This window comes from Haliotis cracherodii, unplaced genomic scaffold (assembly GCF_022045235.1).
Source record: "Haliotis cracherodii isolate W230 unplaced genomic scaffold, xgHalCrac1.p SCAF_19, whole genome shotgun sequence".
NCBI classification, from domain to species: domain Eukaryota; kingdom Metazoa; phylum Mollusca; class Gastropoda; order Lepetellida; family Haliotidae; genus Haliotis; species Haliotis cracherodii.
Genome location: NW_027266274.1, coordinates 18155539 through 18176334, shown reverse-complemented (window position 1 = coordinate 18176334; position 20796 = coordinate 18155539). Strand labels below are relative to the sequence as shown.

Sequence of the window (20796 nt, the reverse complement as noted above, 5' to 3'; positions counted from 1 at the left end):
TACATATTAGAAACGAAATAATTTGAGTATACATACTTGAATTTCCTTGTACAGTGACTTGTCCATAAGTGCTGACCCCATTGATTGTGAGGGTATAGGTGCCGGAATCACTCTGCTGCGCATTGGTAATAGTAAGTCGGTGTTCGAATCCAGAACTAGAATAAGTAATCCTTGGGTCACTGGGCAAGCGGGTGTTCCCCTTGAACCAGAGAATATCCTGTAGACCGGACTCACTCATGCGGGCCACTAGAGTTAACGTGTCTCCAACAAAGATGGTCTGGTCAACAAGCCCTGATGTTACTGTCACTGAAAATACATGACATCAGCAACTTGAGACATTCCTAAAAGAACATGAAAACAGTATGTTGATTAATATTCCAGTCTTATATATCTGGGCGTCGTTGTACAAAGTGATCTTAGGGCTAAGGTGATCGTAACTCCCGTACCTTAACATAGACTTACGACAGTCGTAGCGCTAAGGTTGTTTTGTACAACGGCAGATCGTGTCAGACTTCATTGGTTAACATTAAACCCCTAAACTCCCTTGGCCTGCTGTGTCGCCAGATCTCTTGCATATCAAACATATGGGGGCTGAAATTAAACGTCGCTGAACTTCCGGTAACGTTGGTCCAGCTGCGACATCGCACAAGCCTTCTCAACCATAGTGTGTCGTCAATGAGGCGCCGTTGTCAAGCCTGTGTCACTAAAAATGTTGGTTACCCAATACTGACAACTGACAATTGACCCCGCAACACTTTCAGTCTGAGTGGACATTTGCAGAGGACGTGTGTTGACACTGTCATGATGAGTTCATGTTTCATGGATACCCATACATTGTTCTGTTTGCATTCACTTACTGATACTGATGCACAGGAACTGTTTCCGTCAGGATACATTATGCTTTGGTCCTGATGTAAATGATACAGTAAATGATACAGTTGGAATGTGACATTAACCAAACCTTAATCAGTAGATCTGATCGCTTATCCAGCCCCGCATTAATGCTGCATCCATCGGTGGTGATCGCGAACACATGATGTCATCACTGATTTTCAGTGGACCGTTCATATAATTTTCACAACTATTTTGCCTTTTACGCCAAATTGAATTTTTTTGGGCCGTCATAACTGGGTTTTTTTGCATTGACGTTTTATATTATGTCATGAGATGTCGTCATCCAAACAATTCTACCTGGGACTGTGATACTTACATTGAGTGACGCAAACTTGATTCAGGAGCCCACTGGCCAAAATCGATAATTGATCAAAGTTGTCGATAGATAATCTATTTTGTGGCGATGTAGCAATACGGTCCAGCTCCAATGTGTAAGATTCAATGATGCGTTGTGGAAAAAGTCTGCTATCCAGAGTAACTCCTACACTGTAAACTGTAATGCCCTCTGACTTGGCAACATTTGCAGCTTTTTCAGTATCATCAGGATATCGGGAGAGTCCATCAGTGAGCACAACCATGGCCCTAATATTGCTTGTGGTGTTTAAGAGCGCCTTAGCAGTTTCGATACCAAGATCGGTGTAGGTGCCACCATTGACTGGGTAGGCAAGGTTTTCGAGAGTCTGAAACACTTCTTCTCTGTTGCTGGAAGGGTATATGCTTTGTTCCACAATTGTACCATAGACGACAATGCCCAATCTGAGATTCTGTATACGGTTGAATGCTTGTCGAGCAAAGGCCTCCGTGGCTGATCTTACTTTCTGAAAGTTGTCTGTCCCAATGCTCTCTGAACCATCGATGACCAGGACGATGTCCATTCTGTCACTACATGCTGGGGAAGAGGACAAAAACGTATATGTATTAGATGTTGGCTAGTGTGTTTATGTTACATGGCAGAAGAGATTGTTAAGTGTGTTGTGATTGTCAGTGGCAAAAAATGACTGAAACGTAAATGTCGACGTTGCCAGATCATAGCAGGAAATGTGATAAGAGTTACCTCCCTTAGTTGTTGACACATGCAGAACAATTATTTGAGACGTTTCATAATAGGGCAGTTTCTTGAAGGCTGGCTGAAACTGAGGAAGAGGGACACGTGGGCGATTCGAGGTCTTTTCCCACCTGACCGTCTCATCTACTGTTGACTAATGTGTTCAAACGTCAACATACAAAACTGAGGACAAGATGCTATGGGTGATGGACTTCCCTATGAAAGCTGTAGTATCGTTTGGTTCACTTACCATATGAGTGAGTGAGTGAGTGAGTGAGTGAGTGAGTGAGTGAGTATAGCTTTATGTGGAAGGAAAGCCTGAAGAGATGCAGGCCATAGGCGTTTTTCTGAAACCCAGAACACAGGTATGGTGATGTTAAACCTAGAAACATAGTAAGGTCGAACCGGGATCCGAACACATGACCATAGGTTTGGGGCTCTCCAAGGGACTCAACTCTGCACAGCAAACTCCCAGAACCAGAGAACATGAAACTTTTTGTGAATAACAACATCTTTTATTTCACAACACCAAAGAATAGAGAAGCTGTTGTCAACAAAATTAAATGTTTTATGTCTTGATACAATTTGTTCGAATATACTGATACTGTGCGAATCCCTCCACAGCTCGGCCATTCGGTACAACAACATTTCATAACGTTACATAATGAGATACATATCTGATGATAACATAGGGTAATTACCATCTGAAGGATGACATCAGACCTTAGTAAGCTCTTACAGTAATTGATGCCCTGAATATGTGTACTACAATGAGATCTCTGATAATAGTCTACCGTTGACAACGCTCCTCATTAATATCGCCCACGTTCCATCCAAATTAGACACCAATAGACTTCTGTGAACAATGCCAGTTTAGGCTAATGAGAGAGGTTTCGACTTTCATTCAGTGAGAATAGACTTCATAAACTGACAAGACAGTGGTGAAGAGTTGGACTGGATGTATTAGAGCACCAGGCGACTGAGCAACAATGCAGGGCATCTTCAGTTTCGCCGTACTGTTATTGTTATTGGTTCCATCAGGGGCGGTGAATGCACCCATGTGTAACAAGCTGTGCACGACGCTCGCCACCGAAGCTATCGATTGGTGTATGGCCAAGTTCTGCCAAAGAAGATATCTATTGAAACTTACCAGGTTTGGAAAACGCAGTGAAAACAGTTTGCCCACTGTCAGCCGAAGTATTGGAATGCTAGACGAAATGGTTTCAGAAATCGACATGTTTCGGATCGGAAGCAACGACGTGAGTTCGTCCCAAACCATGACTCACAAATTCCTTCCCAAGTTGAAGGACGTAGTGATTCGGGAAGAAAGGCCACATGAAGATTATGCTTTTGCAAACAAGTGAAATCCATCTGATTTGTTGAACAAGTGTACTGAACAGAAGGACCAAAATGCCATCAGTGTTTTTCGTCTAGGAAGCAGCCCCACAGTGAAAAGTGACAGTGAAAATGTAATAGTATTGTGACAATCTACAACTTCAATATTAAGTTTTCTAACGTGTTTCATGAACCGACCGAGTCCTGGCCAGTTGAGTGGAGCATGCTATTCTGCACAGGACAATGAATGATGACATTCCGTATGATAAGCCGTGAGTACGTGACTGACACGTTATAGATGTCATGGCCTACTAATAATGACAATCTTCTGTGACATGTCCTCCCTTTCAACGCGAAATGCTATCAAGGTGGGGTTATGTTATAGTACATTTCACACCACCGATTCACAAGTGTGATATTAGCCGGTAGAAAGATGTCATATATCTCATGTTCTGATGTTGAAATATTTTTGAATCAGTATCCTCCTCTTTTGAACGAGAAATCATAATAATCATAACTCTTTGATGATGACTGCATTTATATTTGATTAGATATATATTATTTCCGATCTAAGATGATGTCACTGTGCTGCTTCTGTTAACGCAGCATCACGGTGTGTTTTATCATTCACAAAGATGTTGTCCAGAACTTTAGAACTATCAGATTGTATAGTAATCTCCTGATACAGCAACGCGTGGTAACCCATTCTCCAGAAATGTAGCTCTTATGTAAATCTGAATTAAAATTATCTACAATTCTTGTCTTTCTGTTGAGTGACATCAAGGGACAGTGTCGTTACGTTTGAGTGACATCGAGTGACGTGTCGTTACGTATTGAGTGACATCGAGGGTCAGTGTCGTTACGTTTGAGTGACATCGAGGGACAATGTCGTTACGTATTGAGTGATATCGAGGGACAATGTCGTTACGTATTGCGTGACATCGAGTGACGTGCCATTACGTATTGAGTAATATCGAGTGACGTGTCGTTACGTATTGAGTGATATCGAGGGACAATGTCGTTACGTATTGCGTGACATCGAGTGACGTGCCGTTACGTATTGAGTAATATCGAGTGACGTGTCGTTACGTATTGAGTGACATCGAGGGACATTGTCGTTACGTATTGAGTGACATCGAGGGACAGTGTCGTTACGTATTTACTGTTGGTGAGTGATGTGTCATAACGTGTTACGTGATTTCGAGTGACAGTGTCGTTACGTATTGAATGATATCGAGTGGGGAAAGGGTGAATGGCTGGCTGGTATTTTGTCTCAAGAATAGATTTTCGCTGTAGCTACAAAACCAGATTTTATTTAAAACTATTAGTCTTTTTTGAAAAGGAACACCTTGCAATAATGTAATTGTTTTCAGCAGTGGAAAAATATTTTTTTCCAGTGTTTGATGTGATAACTCGTGACGTAGAATCAAACATAACGCCGTCAAGACGTCTGCACAGATCGGCCATTTGTGTACTTGCGTGTGTATTAACAACGACTAGCCAATCTGATATTTAGGTTATACAACAAGCAGCAATAAATTGGTTACTCACATGGGCCTGTGTTTTGAGCATCCGCAAGCAGCAGCGTGGCTGCAAGCGCCAAGAAGGAGGCGGGTAACCGCATTGTAGTCCTGTCTGGTTACCTGGAAACGCCACAAGAAGATATTACATTTATTCTGGGGATCAATAAGAGTGAAAATAGTTATTATATACTTGACAGTGAGATAACATATATGTTACAAATTTCCCTCCCTCCATCCCCGGACCGCCTCCGTGGTCTAGTGGTCGAGCGTCCGCCCGGAAGGCGGAAGGTCCGGGGTTCGATCCCCGGCCGCGTCATACCAAAAGACGTTTAAAGATGGTACTTGTTCTTACCCTGTCTAGTGCTCGGCATTAAGGGGCTAAAACAAGGACTGGTCGGCTCGGAGTCAGTATACTGTGTCTGAGTGGAGTATGCATGTTAAACTGCAGCATGGTATCTCAGTGAGCTAGCACTATAAATCGCCATCAGTCCGGACTAGTACAAGCAGCCACACAAACACACACACGTACATGCACGTCGCTATATAAGTGCAAAAATCTTGGACGCGACGTTAAACCCAATTTCACCACCACCACCCTCCCTCCCCGACAAACGATATTCACTCTGCAGTGTCTCCTGAGACCAGTCAATATACGAGAATAAAGTAACCATTAAGAACGTGGTCATAGATTCGAATTCTCAGGTTTATTATTATTAGCTAATGGTATCAATAGACGACTATATAAAGGATCAAAAACCCAATTAACACTAAGAATGATCACTGATTAACTAAATCAGAGCAAATATACAAACTGATTAGCTAAGCAACTGTAAATAAATGAGGATATTAGCTGAATCAATAGTCAGTGGCAAGAAGATGCATAGACAGCCACTTACGTCGGCTGCGACCATTAACACCTGAGAGGTGAATAATGAGTGAATACTCTTGGCTGGGTTAAATTGCAGGAAATATACAACGCATGATGAAAGTACACGTTTAAACCGCTAGGGAATGAGATTCACAGGTGGCTAATTCCCTAACAACGAGGGCGGTCGGGTAGCCTAGTGGTTAAAGCGTTCGCTCGTCACGCCGAATACCCGGGTTCGATTCACATATGGGTACAATGTGTGAAGCCCATTTCAGGTGCTCCCTGCCGTGGAATATAGCTAGTAGCAGCGTAAAACCATAATCACTCACTCACTCACACTAACAATGAATGTAAAAACACCGGTCAACGACGAACGACGACCTTTGCCGAATGGTGACGACGACGGATTAAAGACAGCAGTCTAATCCCACTCACTTAATTGCCCGGCGTCGTCACCATTCGGCAAAGTCCGGCTTGTTGATTGTGTGGTTGGTTTGTGACGCCGCATTAAGCGATCTGTCAATATTCCACTTCTGACAACCGTTAAATGCATGTTAAATATACACATGTATCTCATAACTGTAAACCATGTTATATTTCATGCCATATCATCCTCACCGATAATTTTAGATATGTAAAAAAGTAATATAGCTTAATTTACAAAATGTATTTTTGGTGTTCCCAGTTTGTTCTTGACTGTCGTGACAGAAAATAAATTAATTTCGACTCATTTTGGAATTCTTGAGATTGAACATTTATTGTTATTATTAAACCGTCAGTTGCACAATAAAACAATATATATAGCTAATAGATAAATAAAGCGACAAAACCTTTTCATATATCCAATAAAAAAATCTGCATAAAGCAGAGTCGATATTACGATTCCGACTATATCATGAGCTATGCATATACCCATTGGACATTTATAAAAAACGTGCACCAGTTAGTGTGCTTAACACAAACATTCTATAATACAGCAACGACGGTACTATTATTGATACTCAAAGTGCTAAATGGCACTGTTTAATCTTGCTATATGACATCACTGTGACCATGGCAACAGTATCAACTATCACCTGAGCAAACACTCCACACGCGTGCCATTGTTAGAAGGTGAGAGAATCCGAGTCATGTGTCCGTCAACATCGATGATCATTAACCTCTTGTACAAGACACATATGTCATAAATACAAAACATCCCTACGATGCTGTCTCAGTTGTACGGCCCTATATCTCAATATATGATTTATGAAATCATGCTGTCAGATAAAACAATCTGTTAAGGTTTTTGAGACACTAGTTTTGTGCTGAAACTACAAAAATACTTTAGTAAGTGATATGAACATTATATTCATATTTTGTGCACCGGTATTCGATCCTGACAATACTAAATTTGTTATGGGTAAGAATGTTTCCAACAAGAATTGTAGAAAGAATACTATACTTCATGTTTCCAAACTTTTAAACATTTATGAAGGTAAACTGTGTTCGCGACTTACACAAACATGGCTTACAGAAACGCTATGGAGAGTGAGTAGACTTGTGGCAATTCTTGTTACCACATGTTTACCCTTTCCGTGAACACCCGGTGTTCTCACTGATTTACAGTGATCCATTCGTATACTTTTCACCTCTAGTTTGCCTTTTACTCCAGGAATCTGTTTGGGCAGATAATCGCCAAGATAGTTCAGGATATCATAACACGCAGTAGTACAAGTTGTATCAGAAATTATAAATATAAGGTATAACATGAGTTATCGTACAGTTTAACATTGTATAACGTAATGTAAAGCACAGTATATGATAAATTAGCACCAGGTTGATAATAAAATACCATAATGAATATTAAAGAATAGCTGTATCAGTTGACACGAAAGTGGTCATACTATGCATTACAAACGATGCCATACACTCGGTGAATTATCTTTCTGTTTTATTTAATAATGATTTCTGACTAAGTGTGCTCCTGCCTAATGAACTATAACACACTAAAACCTCTATAAATTATGAAGTGAGTGAGTATGGTTTTACGCCGCTTTGAGCAATATTCCAGCAATATCACGGCGGGGGACACCAGAAATGGGCTTCACACATTGTACCCATGTCGGGATTCGAACCCGGGTCTTCGGCGTGACGAGCGAACGCTTTAACCACTAGGCTACCCGACCGCCCCTATAAATTATGAAGACCTTTAAGGCGTATTCAAGTGACAGTTAACCCAAATCACAATTCCATGACAAATCAGTCTATTGAAACAATTGTATGTTTTAGGTTTATATGAAACTGAATTTGGAATACTAAATTATATCTGAAAATATTTAATTGGTATCAGATTTGAGTGAAATGTGAACGGCAGTATTTTCAGTCCGTCGGCATGGCACTGTCCTTTGCCGAGAAAAAATTGTAAGAATATTTTACAGAACAAATAGAATATCATGAAGAGAATTTATGGATGTCAACTTCTTTATTATGAAGAACACAACGTTTCGGAGTATATTCTTACTCCTTCATCATTCACCTGATGAAGGAGTAAGTATAGACTCCGCAACGTTGTGTTCCTCATAATAAAGAAGTTTGACATCCATAAATTCTCTTCCTTATATATATTATTTCTAAATGCCTTTAAAAGACCTAAATAAAACATATTTTCTTGTCGAATAATATGTCTATCTCATGTGGAGGTATGACATTGAAAATACGCTTTGTCGGGTCACTTGATGAGATGAACATGTTATGTGACAAGAAAATACACCTCTATATTTTGATTAACAGATCAGTTATTGTATCTACAACAAGAGAGTAGTGTACTTACTTATGTATTATCGAATACATAGTCCACCATTTTCATTGCTTGAATGTTATTGAACAAGAATAAGCGGTATATGGTGCCATATTTTGAAAGACACCAGTAATCTACTAGTGTCGTTCAGTCACTACACCAAAGGCGGATCGTGGAACTCTCTACTTCCCTGACCCTTCATTATCATAAATTGAACGATGCCAGGAATTTCTGAAGAATTATGTACAAAGCAAAAGGAATATTTGTGTTTTGCGTTTCGGTGCGTCGTTTTAAATCTTGTTTACACTGAATGTTCTTGATAGGTGACCTATTTGTTTAATAATTACTTCGTATGACCATAGTGTTTCATAACTAACACACATCAGAGCGTGTCCACAAAATAACATATGACAGAATAAATGTAGTGTGGTTAAAAACATTTGAGTGGTTGGTGAATTCTTGGAATTTCATACTCTACGAATAAATAGACGAATTTGACAGATACTTAAATCTTTATGCAAGAGCTTGGATTCTGTGGCAGCTCGAAGGTTCCAGGTACCGTGAGCATCAATCATGAACGGTCCTATGTCAAATATTTCATTGTATATGTTTCTGGATGTTCGTGATCTAAATCTCAAGCATTTCTCCCTAACGCTCCCAATTGATCTGTTGAACTGTTTCCAGGAGACGATGAGTCAATGTAAATCTTGCCTCGGGTGGATGTAGACACAAAACCACTCTGCTATAAAATGCATGGTGTGTCAATAGATGACTGCTTCAATGCAGTCTCATATTGCTGGCTGTGTGTGTGTGGTGAGCCATGCTGCGGGAGGGCGTTGTCGCCTGACCAGTCTTACTGTTAAGATAACACGGGGGATGCCAGGCTCAACATCGGGCACCACGGCAGGTGTGAATTAGACATATCCTTACGGATGAAACGGTTAAGACACATTGTACGTATATGATCTTCTGAAAACATCATATCACGAAACGGTTGGGAAATATACCTTTGTTATTTCAATGGCTGTATCCGAAGGTATTGAGATGTTTTATGGTAGACATGTAGAGGACATTTCCAAAATTGACACACCAGTGACAAAAATGATGCCCGATGCCATTACCTATGTTCCCGTCTGTTTTTTCGGGTGAACAATTGACTTGCTTTTGCATGTGTTTGTGACGGGTGTCTCCTGTGATGCGGGATACGCTCACCTTTTCGTGAACACCTGGTATCATCATTATTTGATAGTGATTCATAAACACATGCTCTATATGATGAACATGTGTTGACTTATACCCGGCACCATCCTGACAAACAAAAGCAAATAAGATTGGACCAGTTATTAAATATGGAGAATCTCACCCTTGTGTATTTTGATATCAAATATATCAACACGGGTTGATAAAAGTGAAAATAATTCAAGGCTTGTCGAGGAGTTTCAACGAGTGTTGATATATTTGATATCAAAATACACAAGGGTGAGAATTTATTTATCATCCAACATCTTTCTTCCAACTTTTCCAGTTTGAAGATAGCAATAAGCAGTATCTTAAGTGTAAATAGTACTGCTAACAGCTTCAGTAGAAGAGTCATTAGTGATGTCATTTGATTCTGACGTCATGGTAACCAATGATGTCACAATGGTATGCAAAGCATGGTGATGTAATTCATTGCAGATATATCTACAATGTAGATATCGCTTGATTGAACACAAGAGATGTCTCTTGTGGGAGTCAGTTTTGGATGATAAATATCCTTTAACTCCGAATAAATATTTGTAGCTAACTATTTAATGTTCTTGTCATAAGACTTTTATCTTACTTCAAGCCCTTCATGGTAAGAGTGAATGAGTGAGTTGGGTTTAACGTCGCTTTTAACAGTATTCCAGTTATATCACGGCGTGTCAGCTTAATGTGGGAGGAAAGCCCCAAGTGATGCAGGTCTCAGACGGTTACCACTTCGGTGAAACCCACGAGCATGGGTATGGTGCTGACAAACCTAGAAACATAATCGGGGCGAACCGGGATTCGAACACACAATCATAGGTTTCTGGCGTGCCCAAGGGACGCAACTCTGCACAGCGAATCGCGGCGCCTTAGACAACTTGGCCACTTGTGCCCCCTTCATGGTAAGAACAAATTTAGTCATTCTTAGTGGTTTAAAACTTTTAATGGAACTAATAGGCGTTGTACATTTGTAGTGAGTGAGTTAAGATTTAACGTCACATCGGCAGTATGTCGGCCATATCGTGACGAGATGTACATTTGTACGTAAAAAAAGAAAGAAAGACAAACTCATCCAAAATTACGATCAATTAACAAATCGGTTGATTTTACCGCGTTATATAAAATAGCGGATACCTTTTTAGCTGACCGTTGTATTTTGTTTTTCAATCGAAATGTGATTCATACAGTGACTCTAACAAGGACGGTTGTGCGTTTTCACGTATCTGGTGAAATGACACGACAGTTCGCCACCACAAAGGATTTCAACACATTAATACTTCAATACTGCTTGGTCATCTTGGTGCAAGAGACGAGTGAACCTACTGATATCAGTGAAGGCAAATACATCACGGGAAAGGTTGTTTGACATACCGATCTGCAGACTAGATTATCTGAAAACACTGGGTATATATGTCAATATAAGCGACAAAACCCTTTCAATGTTCATAAGAAATATGTCAAAAAGAGAGTCCATTGTACGATTCCAACTATATAATGAGCATGCATAAGCTTGGACTTGAAAGAGTGGATTGGTGTATTGACGCTATCTTCCTCATAGATCTGGGCACACTTAACGTTAAGGGTTCCTGGGAATATGTTATCACTCAGAGAAATATTGACTCAACACATGCACTGTCGTGACCAGAATTAATATATCATCGAATTATCAGCCGTTCGAGTGTTACGATTACAAGACATAAATAATATAAGGAAGAGAATTGATGGATATCAACTTCGTTATTATGAGGAAAACAACGTTTCGGAGTATATGCTTACTCCTTCATCGGGTGAATGATGAAGGAGTAAGCATATACTCCGAAACGTTGTGTTCCTCATGATAAAGAAGTTGACATCCATAAATTCTCTTCCTCATGAGTATCATTGCTAAATGCCTTTCAAAGAATAAATAATATAATTATAATTAGTAATTAAACAATATAATTAATTACGTTTAAATTAGATTTCTAATTAAGAAGTACATATAAACATAAAGCGTCTCGTTTACATTCATCTTACTATGTATTTCATTAACGTCAGACATGTATACACCCGAGTTTTGACTAGTATTGAAAGGCATGTATGTTGGGCTTTGTGTGAGTGTCACGACTTGGCTCACACAGCATCTTAATCAACAATCTGGGTTGTATGCACCAAGCGCATGACGTCATGAACAGACAGAGGCAAGTAAACTGTTAATAGGTCTCCTTACATCGTCTGAACAAAGCTGCCCAAACCTAATGAGAAATGACAAACAAGCATTCATCCAGGTGTGCTCACAGGTAACACTCATATTGAAGCTTCCCAGTCGTCACCTGCCAAGGGGATTGTCATGTTGATAATGAGACCGTCCTTTGTGGTTTTACTAATCCTTGAATTGCTCCCAGCCAGCGGCAGGGCTGAACAAGTGCAGCTGTGCACGGTGTTTCTTCCATCCAGTATTTGTTTATGAAACCAGTTAACATCTAATATAGGAATTAGTTTTTAAAATCATGTTTCTGTTAAATGAGGCTACTATCTTAAGAAGCCATACACCTTTATCCAGAAGTGTCTTTCGATCTTGTATTGCTTTATTGCCATGTTAACCTTTTAATCTTGTTTCTGTTAAAAAGGCCATGTTTTAAAAACCTTTTTTTTAAACACTTTTACTCACAATCAACTTTCCATCTTTTATCACTCAAATTGTACCTTTTGAATGCGTAGCGCTATCGTCGTTTTGTACACTGTCTAGTTGTCCATTGCTATCACATATCAGCGCTGAGTAGCTGTTAAGCGTTGTCTTCCATTTGTTATGTTGGTTTTAAGTCTGATGTATTTCATATCAAACAAGGCGTTAGCCAAGGCCGAATCATATCTGCACGGCTGTTTACGCTCTACATTAATGACTTACTGTATCAACTGAACGATTCTGTTTTTAAACTTAATCTTCCATGGGGACAATTTCCCGGTATACTCCTTGCAGATGATACATCTTAATTAAGTAGTAGCCCCACGGGCTTGCAGAAACTACTACATGTCACTGAAACGTATGCTAACCGATGACAGTAAAAATACAATGCAATTAAAAGTGCTGAATTTTTATTTAGATGAGCAAGAAAAACTAGCGCCACCCTCAAACGTATATCTAGGTGAAATCAAACTCCCAGTGAGGGATTCTGTTATATATGTAGGAATATTTATCTGTACAGGCAGATCATCCATTGCTTACTACCCTAGCTTGTGGGAAACTCGGAAATTAATTAATTTCAAGTCTTAACCCAATTGTAAATGTGAAAGAGTTGTTTTACTATGTGTTCTATATGGCTGTAATGTGTGGACAAGGCTTTCGCTTAAAGAATATGTTATGTTAGAAATAAAACAACGATACTTCTATAAGAAAATGCAAGGGTTTCCAAAACAAACACCTCATGTAATTGCTCGAGATATGTTGGGACTTATATCTCTCCAAAGATATATAGATCAGTGTACTACAGATACGTGTACACTTCTTCTCTTGGAGAAACCTCTAAACACAAAATCAAGATTTGTTTTTAAACATCCCCCAAAAGGCCAGGCTTGCACAGTATAAATGTAAAGTAACTGAAAAGCGGAAATGGGATATGAAGTCGTCAATCTTTAACATGTTACAGCTTCCCACAAAATAAAAACTGGGCTATGATACAGACAACTCTGTGTATAAGTCTCATTTTATTCAGAAGAAATCTTGGACCAAATTAGTTAAACAAAGTGTAAGCCAACATGATACATTAGCAATACAAAGAAAATATCAGAACAGATTATCACTGTCCAGATACATCGTCATCAGATCCGGTAGTGCACAGAGGTTATGAATACTTGCTAACTTACGCTCAGATAACTACACGCATAAAATCATCCTCTATAGTCTAAAGAATTTTTTTCTCTATTGCTTGGGAGTATGCGTACCTGCTCAATGTGAAACAAGATTAGATTTGGCAGATGTATGGCAGCAAATGATTCTCACCATATGTTGCACAATAAGAAAGTTGGCGTTGCTGTTATTATCATTAATTTATCTCTTTTAGTGTAATACCTATACATATATATGCTGTAGTCTTTATATTACGGTGGAAAAAAAGAATATCTATCTATCTATCTATCTATCTATCTATCTATCTATCTATGTATCTATCTATCTATCTATATGTCATTTCTTAATGCCGTTCAAAGATGTATACATTTTATGATACGGACAATATTCTCCAAGAATACCTGAAATTTGCTTTACCTTTACTTTGAGTTTTTTTTCCAAAAGACTGGGATACAGGTGTCATTATCCCATTACATAAAAAAGGCTCAAGAATAATCAAAGATAACTATAGATCTATTAGTTTATTGAGTATTTTGTTTAAAGTGTTCACACGTATAATAAATACAAGATTAGTTTTTTGGCAGATATGTATGACACAATATCAGAATGTCAATCTGGCTTAAGGCGAGGACACTCGACAATTGACAATCTAATTATTTTGAATGCTATTATTCAGGTATGTCTGGTCGTAAGTTAATTGTAGCCTTTATAGACTTTTCAAAGGCGCTTGACTCTGTCCGTCGTTCTTATTTGTGGAAAGTATTGGGAAAGCACAATGTCAGCACTTAGTCCAAAATGTTAAAGTCATTTGATGGTAATGTTACCGTCATGTATCAGAAGTAATAGCCTGGTGTGAAACCAATTTCAATGTAGGTGTTAGACAAGGTTGCGTTTTAAGCCCCTTCTTAATTCCATTTTTCATAAATGAAATTGTACACACTATGGAACATGAGCAGTTACATGGAGTACAGTTACATCCTGATGTTCTGCAAGTTTTGTTATTGCTCTTTGCAGATGATTTGATTTTAATTTCAGACACTATTAGGGGACTACATAAGGAACTATTTATCTTAGATAAGTATTGTGTGGACTGGACCTACAAAAATGGTAGTTTTTCAGAAAGGAGGGAGGCTGAATAAAAGTGAAAAATGATATCTGAATGGACAACTTGTAGAAGTCACACAATTCCATAAATATTTAGGTTTGTTTTTTTAGCAGCAGGCTGTCATAGACACAAGCTTTAAGCAACACAGCAGTTCAAGCTAAAATGGTACTAATCAACCTATTAAAAAGCATTAATTGTTAACAATCGTATTCTACAACATTTCCTTTCAGATTGTTTGACTCCAAGATATCACCCATGTTACTGTATGGGTCAGAAATATGGGTATTTCATAGAATGGAAGAGGTTGAGAAAGTTCATTTATATGCATATAAATGGTTTTTGAATGTACATCAGGTAGCATTGTATTTGGTGAATATGGCAGATTCTCTTTACATATCAATGCCATGATGAGAGCTTTTAAATATTGGCTACGTATAAATGTGTATGCCTGGTACCCGCTTACCTAAAATTGGTCTGTATTCTGTATTTATACTATAGTCAAGGAAAGAAGAATTGGGTTACTACTATTAAAACAACGTTATTTTTTCTCGGATTCTTTCATGTTTGGTTATCACAATCACCCGGTAATGTATTTACTTCGATGTTATTCAAAGTTTGAAAGATTATTTTCAACAAATATATGTTTATGTAAAAGCTCCAAAATGACCTTCTATTCTCATTTTAAATTAACGTTGAAGTGTGAAGAATATTTGTATTGTGTAACCGTGAGTAAATTCCGGTCATGTATGTCAAGGTTTAGATGCAGTGCACACTGGCTGGTAGAAAACTTAATATCCCTCGTGAAGGAAGATTTTGCAATTTGGCCTAATAGAAGGCGAGTTGCATTTCATGTTAGTGTGACCTGCATATATTCACCTACGCTATCTCTATATTCCTTCAAAATATTATCTACACCCAAATATCCACAAGTTAAATATTCTTTTATCTACAACTAACACAAAGCTCATGACTAATATCGCTAAATATCTGTATCACAGTAAAGAAGAAAGAATACGCATTTCATCATTGTGACTGTTATAAATATGTCATACATTTTGTACAAAGGGCCTGTGGCCTGTATAGTACTGAATAAAGAATTCAACACTCAGATTCAAATATATTGCATGATCGTGCTTTATAACCCTTATCCCGTAACTCTTACGTGCGCTTTACATATGATTATGATGAATTTTTGTATGCCATGAAAGTATGTGTGGTGAGACTGGAATGCCTGCCTGCGTGCCGAACTCCTACGATCTTGAAGATTTCTATAATATAAACTTACTCAAAAGATATGGTGAATTCATATCATATGGTAATATATATAGAATGTTTATCTAATTCAATCAAGTATCAGTATCGTCTTTTTATTGATATACCTCTGTTAAGAATCTTGCAATTTCATTGGTTAATCCGTACCACGTGACACCTTCAATGCAGACAGACAATGACCTCAAATATTGACTCGTCACATGATCAGTATTGACAAGCAACATGATGAATATTGATTCGTCTGCGAGAAATCAAGATGGCGTCTGGTACCAAGATTTCACAGTTCGCAGCTAGGTTACTGTTATGAAACAGAGGACGGTTAAAAACCTTCGACATAACAAAACGGACCCGTGAAGATCCCGGGTAGAATGGATCTTCAGCTGCAGCAGCCCATGCTTGCCTTTAAAGGTGACTATGCTTGTCGTAAGTGGCGACTAACGTGCTCGGGTGGCCAGGCTCGCTGACTTGGTTGATGCGTGTCATTGTATCCCAATTGCGTGGATCGATGCTCATGTTGTCAATCACTGGATTGTCTGGTCCATACTCGATTATTTACAGACTGCCGTCATATAGCTGGAATATTGTTGAGTGTGGCGTTAAACAACAAACAACAACAAAAATATCACAAAACGAATGATTGCTCTTGACGAGGTCAACATGTGAAAACATGGACTCTCAGACCCGACCCCTGAGGTGGTCAGACCGGATTTATATATTGTACATAATTGGATTATTGCTGACTGCGGCTTAAAACAAGGCGGATTGGTTTGGTTGTCTTATAATAATTCCAACGACCGACACATATATTATAATATATCAGTTGAATATTTTGTTTCTTATCCTAACGCATACGGTTGAAGTGAACAGTGTGGTCAACTGATATTGTCAGTTTTGTTTGTTTGTACTTGAATACTGATAAATAGCACCCGATGAAATAGAATCGATTGAGTGAGTGAGTTAGGTTTAACGCAGCTTTGAACAGTATCAGAGTTATATCGCGGCATGTCAACAACCTAAGTGATGAAGGTCTCAGAATGTTTACCACTTTGGTGAAACCTGCGTATGATGCTGACAAACCTAAAAACAATTGTGTCGAAAAGGGATACAAATATACAATCATAGGTTTGCAGAGCTAATTGCGACACTTCAGACGACTGGGCCCCCAGTGACCCCAGTTAAATGGAGATTTACATGTAGACGTATGGCTGAGAACACATAAAACCAGTATACACCTGGTTTATAAATAGGTGACCTGTATATAATATTCTTCATATGTGCCCCGCCTAATTCATAATAGTGAATCGGTGACAGTAACATGAATGAACGTTCTGGGCGTAATATTTACTCCTAGCATATTTTGTATAAATACGCTACAATAATAGAGGGGAAAAGACTGGTATTGCGGTATAGAAAAAGCGAGATGCTGTATGCCATCATATGATTAAAAAGAAATGATAATATTTTCAAACTCTGTATGAACTTCTTATCATCATGATCAAATATAACACAATAATTTTATGAAGCCCACGTTCAACTGTAAACCTAGGCCAGTTGATTTAGGCAAATCAAACATTGTCTTATTGAGGGAGTTCACTTCGGCGTTTGACCTAGTTAGGTTCACCAAAGAATATTTCTATTTCATGTGCATTGCATTTGGGTGGAGTGTTTAAGCCGAATTATTTTTAAGAGAATGTCGCCACAAACAGACCCGCTGAATATACTTCTAATACTGCTCTGCTGGAATATGCTGGGACTTGGGGTGGTTGAAAGGTACAATAAGACGCACCGATACTTTCAGAAATTATGGATAATTGTAAACACCTGCTGCACTCTAACGGTGAATTGTACTTGGATGTACACGGCTTCTTGTTTAACCACGCCAACTCCTACATCAGGGATGGGGCTGCTGATGTTGAATCAATAAGACGTACACTAGGAACCGGTTCTCTACTGTGTGGCATCAGTCACCAGTTGGTCATCAGGGTGTGTGCAGTAAACACACCTAGTCTAATTGCCTGCTCGGAACTTTGAAATAAATATATTTCATCTAAACTGATATAAAAAACACCTGCTTTCCTAATTCGAATAAAAAAACATTGTTTCTTTTCTAAATATGCGTGGCGGCCATGGGGTTTAACGCCGCCTTCAAGATTATTGTATTTATATAGAGATTGTGTGTGGCTGCTTGTACTAGTCCGGCTAATTCCCGTTTGATAGTGCTAGACTACTGAGATAACATACCCCACTCAGACACAGTATACTGACTCCGAGCCGACCAGTCCTTGTTTTAGCCTTTTAATGCGAAGCGCCAGACAGGGTAACAACAAATACTTTCTTTTAACGCTTTTTGGTATGACGCGGCCGGGGATCAAACCCCCGGCCTTCTACTCTCTGGACAGAAGCTCTATCCACAATACTATGAAGGTAGCCTCCTGAATATAAACAAGGACTAATTATGATAATTAATATTACCTACCCTGGAAATCACTGATGAATTAATAATCTTTACAAAATTCACTTGATTATACAATTAGCCAATGGTTCCACACAGGAACGTCATGTTTTGTAACTCTTCTTATATAATGTGTCAAACAAAATCAAAATATTTGTCAAATCAAAATGAAATGTATATACATTACATGACATCGCCAGTGATTTTCGCTAACACATTGTATCATGAATATGGGATGGTGATTCGTAACCACATGCTCATGATATAGTCGGAATCGTACAATGGAAGATTTCCTATGGTTATGGGAAGGGTTGAGTTTACTTGGAGTCAAACTCGGTAATCCAGGTAGCACGTGTCCACGTCGGGAATAGAACTGTGGGATGTGTGCTGATGGACGCTAATCCACTAGGATGCTATCTAAATTTCTTGGACCCCATGTAATTGCTTACACATATGAACAGTGTTATCACATAATGAATATTGTTATAAACCATTCCAAAAGTTTGGTATCATGATCCGATAAGTATGCAAATACGATCACCCCCCAAAAAATACTTTTGGTAAGCTCCATAAATCTATTTCTTTGATGAACTATTGGCTAACGACTATAATGGTGGCTCTGTACACAAACATTGATGCAAATTAGTTGGCACCATATCGTAAATGGGGCGATTATTCCAGCAAACTAGTGGCTCTATGGTAGCCCAGTGGTTAAAGTGTTAGCCCGTCACACCGAAGGCCCGAGTTCGATTCCAAGCGTGGATAGTGGAAGCCCATTTTTAGTGTTTCCTTTCATTGTATTGCTGGAATATTGCAAGAATCTTAGCGGCACACTCACTCACTCACTCACTCACTCACTCACTCACTCACTCACTCACTCACTCTGGCATGGTATTCAAACGCGATATCGGATGTTACTTCTGTGAGTAAAAACGCCGATTATTCCTAAAATGACGTAAAGTCATAAAGAGATAAACAGACGCGTGTGCCGGATCGTAAGTAGAATATATCAGGATAGACTCCCTGTAGACAATTTTTCCATATATTTTCGAAAACATAGCCGGCTGGCTGATGATCTCTGTTTCGTCTCATTAGCCTACCTAAAACGTCACGTCAGATGAAGACGTCATTCCATGCCATTGTGTCCTTGACAATTCTAGGATGTACAAATACAATTAACTACACCTTTGTTGTTTTGAAGTGAAAATAGCATTTTCGCTATGAACAGAATGATCATCTTTTAGCAAACACCTGCGATCATCACCATGTGGTAGTGACTCATAAACACATGGTTATGTGAGGTGAGGTGAAATGGGGTCGCGTCGCGTTCAAGATTAATGCACTTATATAGCGACGTGCATGTACGTATGTGTGTTTGTGTGTACTAGTCCGGACTGATGCCGATTTATAGTGCTAGCTCACTGAGATACCATGCCGCAGTTTAACATGAATACTTCACTCAGACACAGTATACTGACTCCGAGCCGACCAGTCCTTGTTTGAGCCCCTTAATGCCGAGCGCCAGACAGGGTAACAACAAGTACCATCTTTTAACGTCTTTTGGTATGACGCAGACGGGGATCGAACCCCGAACCTTCCGCTCTCCGGGCGGACGCTCTACCACTTGACCACGGAGGCGGTCAAACACATGGTTATGATATAGTCGGAATCGTACAATCGACTCTGCTTTTGGCAGAGATTTCTTATGATTATTGAAAGGGTTCGCTGCTTTTATTTCCAATTGATAAACAGACTCCCAATAATCCATGTACAATACATATGTCGACACTAGCCGAAGGATGTGATTCAAATCCTGACCTCGTTTCGCGATTTCAAATGAAAGATACATTCCATCGCTTATAGTAAAACATTTAATTCTAATCCACAACCGACTATATCACATTTATCTATGTTTCCACACAAACATCGGGCTATTTGACCACAGTACCATACGGTCTCTACCGGAATATAAGGTTACATCGTCTTCATCGATAAATCGAGACAAACGAACACGAGGTAACGACTTTCAGTGAATGTCCGAGTTAGTTTATAGTCACATAGGAAATAAACTAGAAACGTCAATAATACATCTTGAAGACGTTTCATTTATTTTAATTTACCAAATAATTAGGTTATTGTATAAATAACGTACCTCCGGATGATGGTTTTATGTCCTTCTTGCGAAACGAAAGGAAATTTCACCACTTGTTGTTAGTTAAGCCCGACAGTCGTGGTTCTGTAGCGTGTTTCTCCTGGAGAGAATATTGTGTCGTTCCGTGGTTTGATGTTCTCCCGTCTAAAGAGGTGTGACACCCTGCGCTTGGTGTACTTGAAGACGCTCCCATCTACCAACAGGTCGGTTCTTTATCAATTGGACGTGTTGTATCCACCCGTAAAACATATAACAGTTATTCCGTTATGAAAAGTCTTAGCGTAATTCATTGTAGGAAGTAAATATGTTTAGGATTGG

The 20796-nt window shown here is 39.0% G+C and overlaps 1 protein-coding gene across 7 annotated transcripts in view; it reads right to left on the bottom strand.

The window, feature by feature from the left end:
• Nucleotides 1-20796, bottom strand: part of LOC139466827 (SCO-spondin-like) — a 66410-nt gene extending 45614 nt beyond the window's left edge. For 3 of the 7 annotated variants that reach the window (XM_071248526.1, XM_071248528.1, XM_071248531.1), the window contains exons 1-4: nt 20479-20791; nt 4826-4917; nt 1211-1783; nt 37-306 (exon numbers count right to left, since the gene is read on the bottom strand). In XM_071248526.1, coding sequence (XP_071104627.1) covers nt 37-306; nt 1211-1783; nt 4826-4898 — 916 coding nt within the window. In that variant the 5' untranslated portion in view covers nt 4899-4917; nt 20479-20791. Of the gene's footprint in view, nt 1-36; nt 307-1210; nt 1784-4825; nt 4918-20478 lie in introns of all 7 variants that reach the window. The other 4 variants (XM_071248524.1, XM_071248525.1, XM_071248530.1 and 1 more) reach the window with 3 other exon arrangements.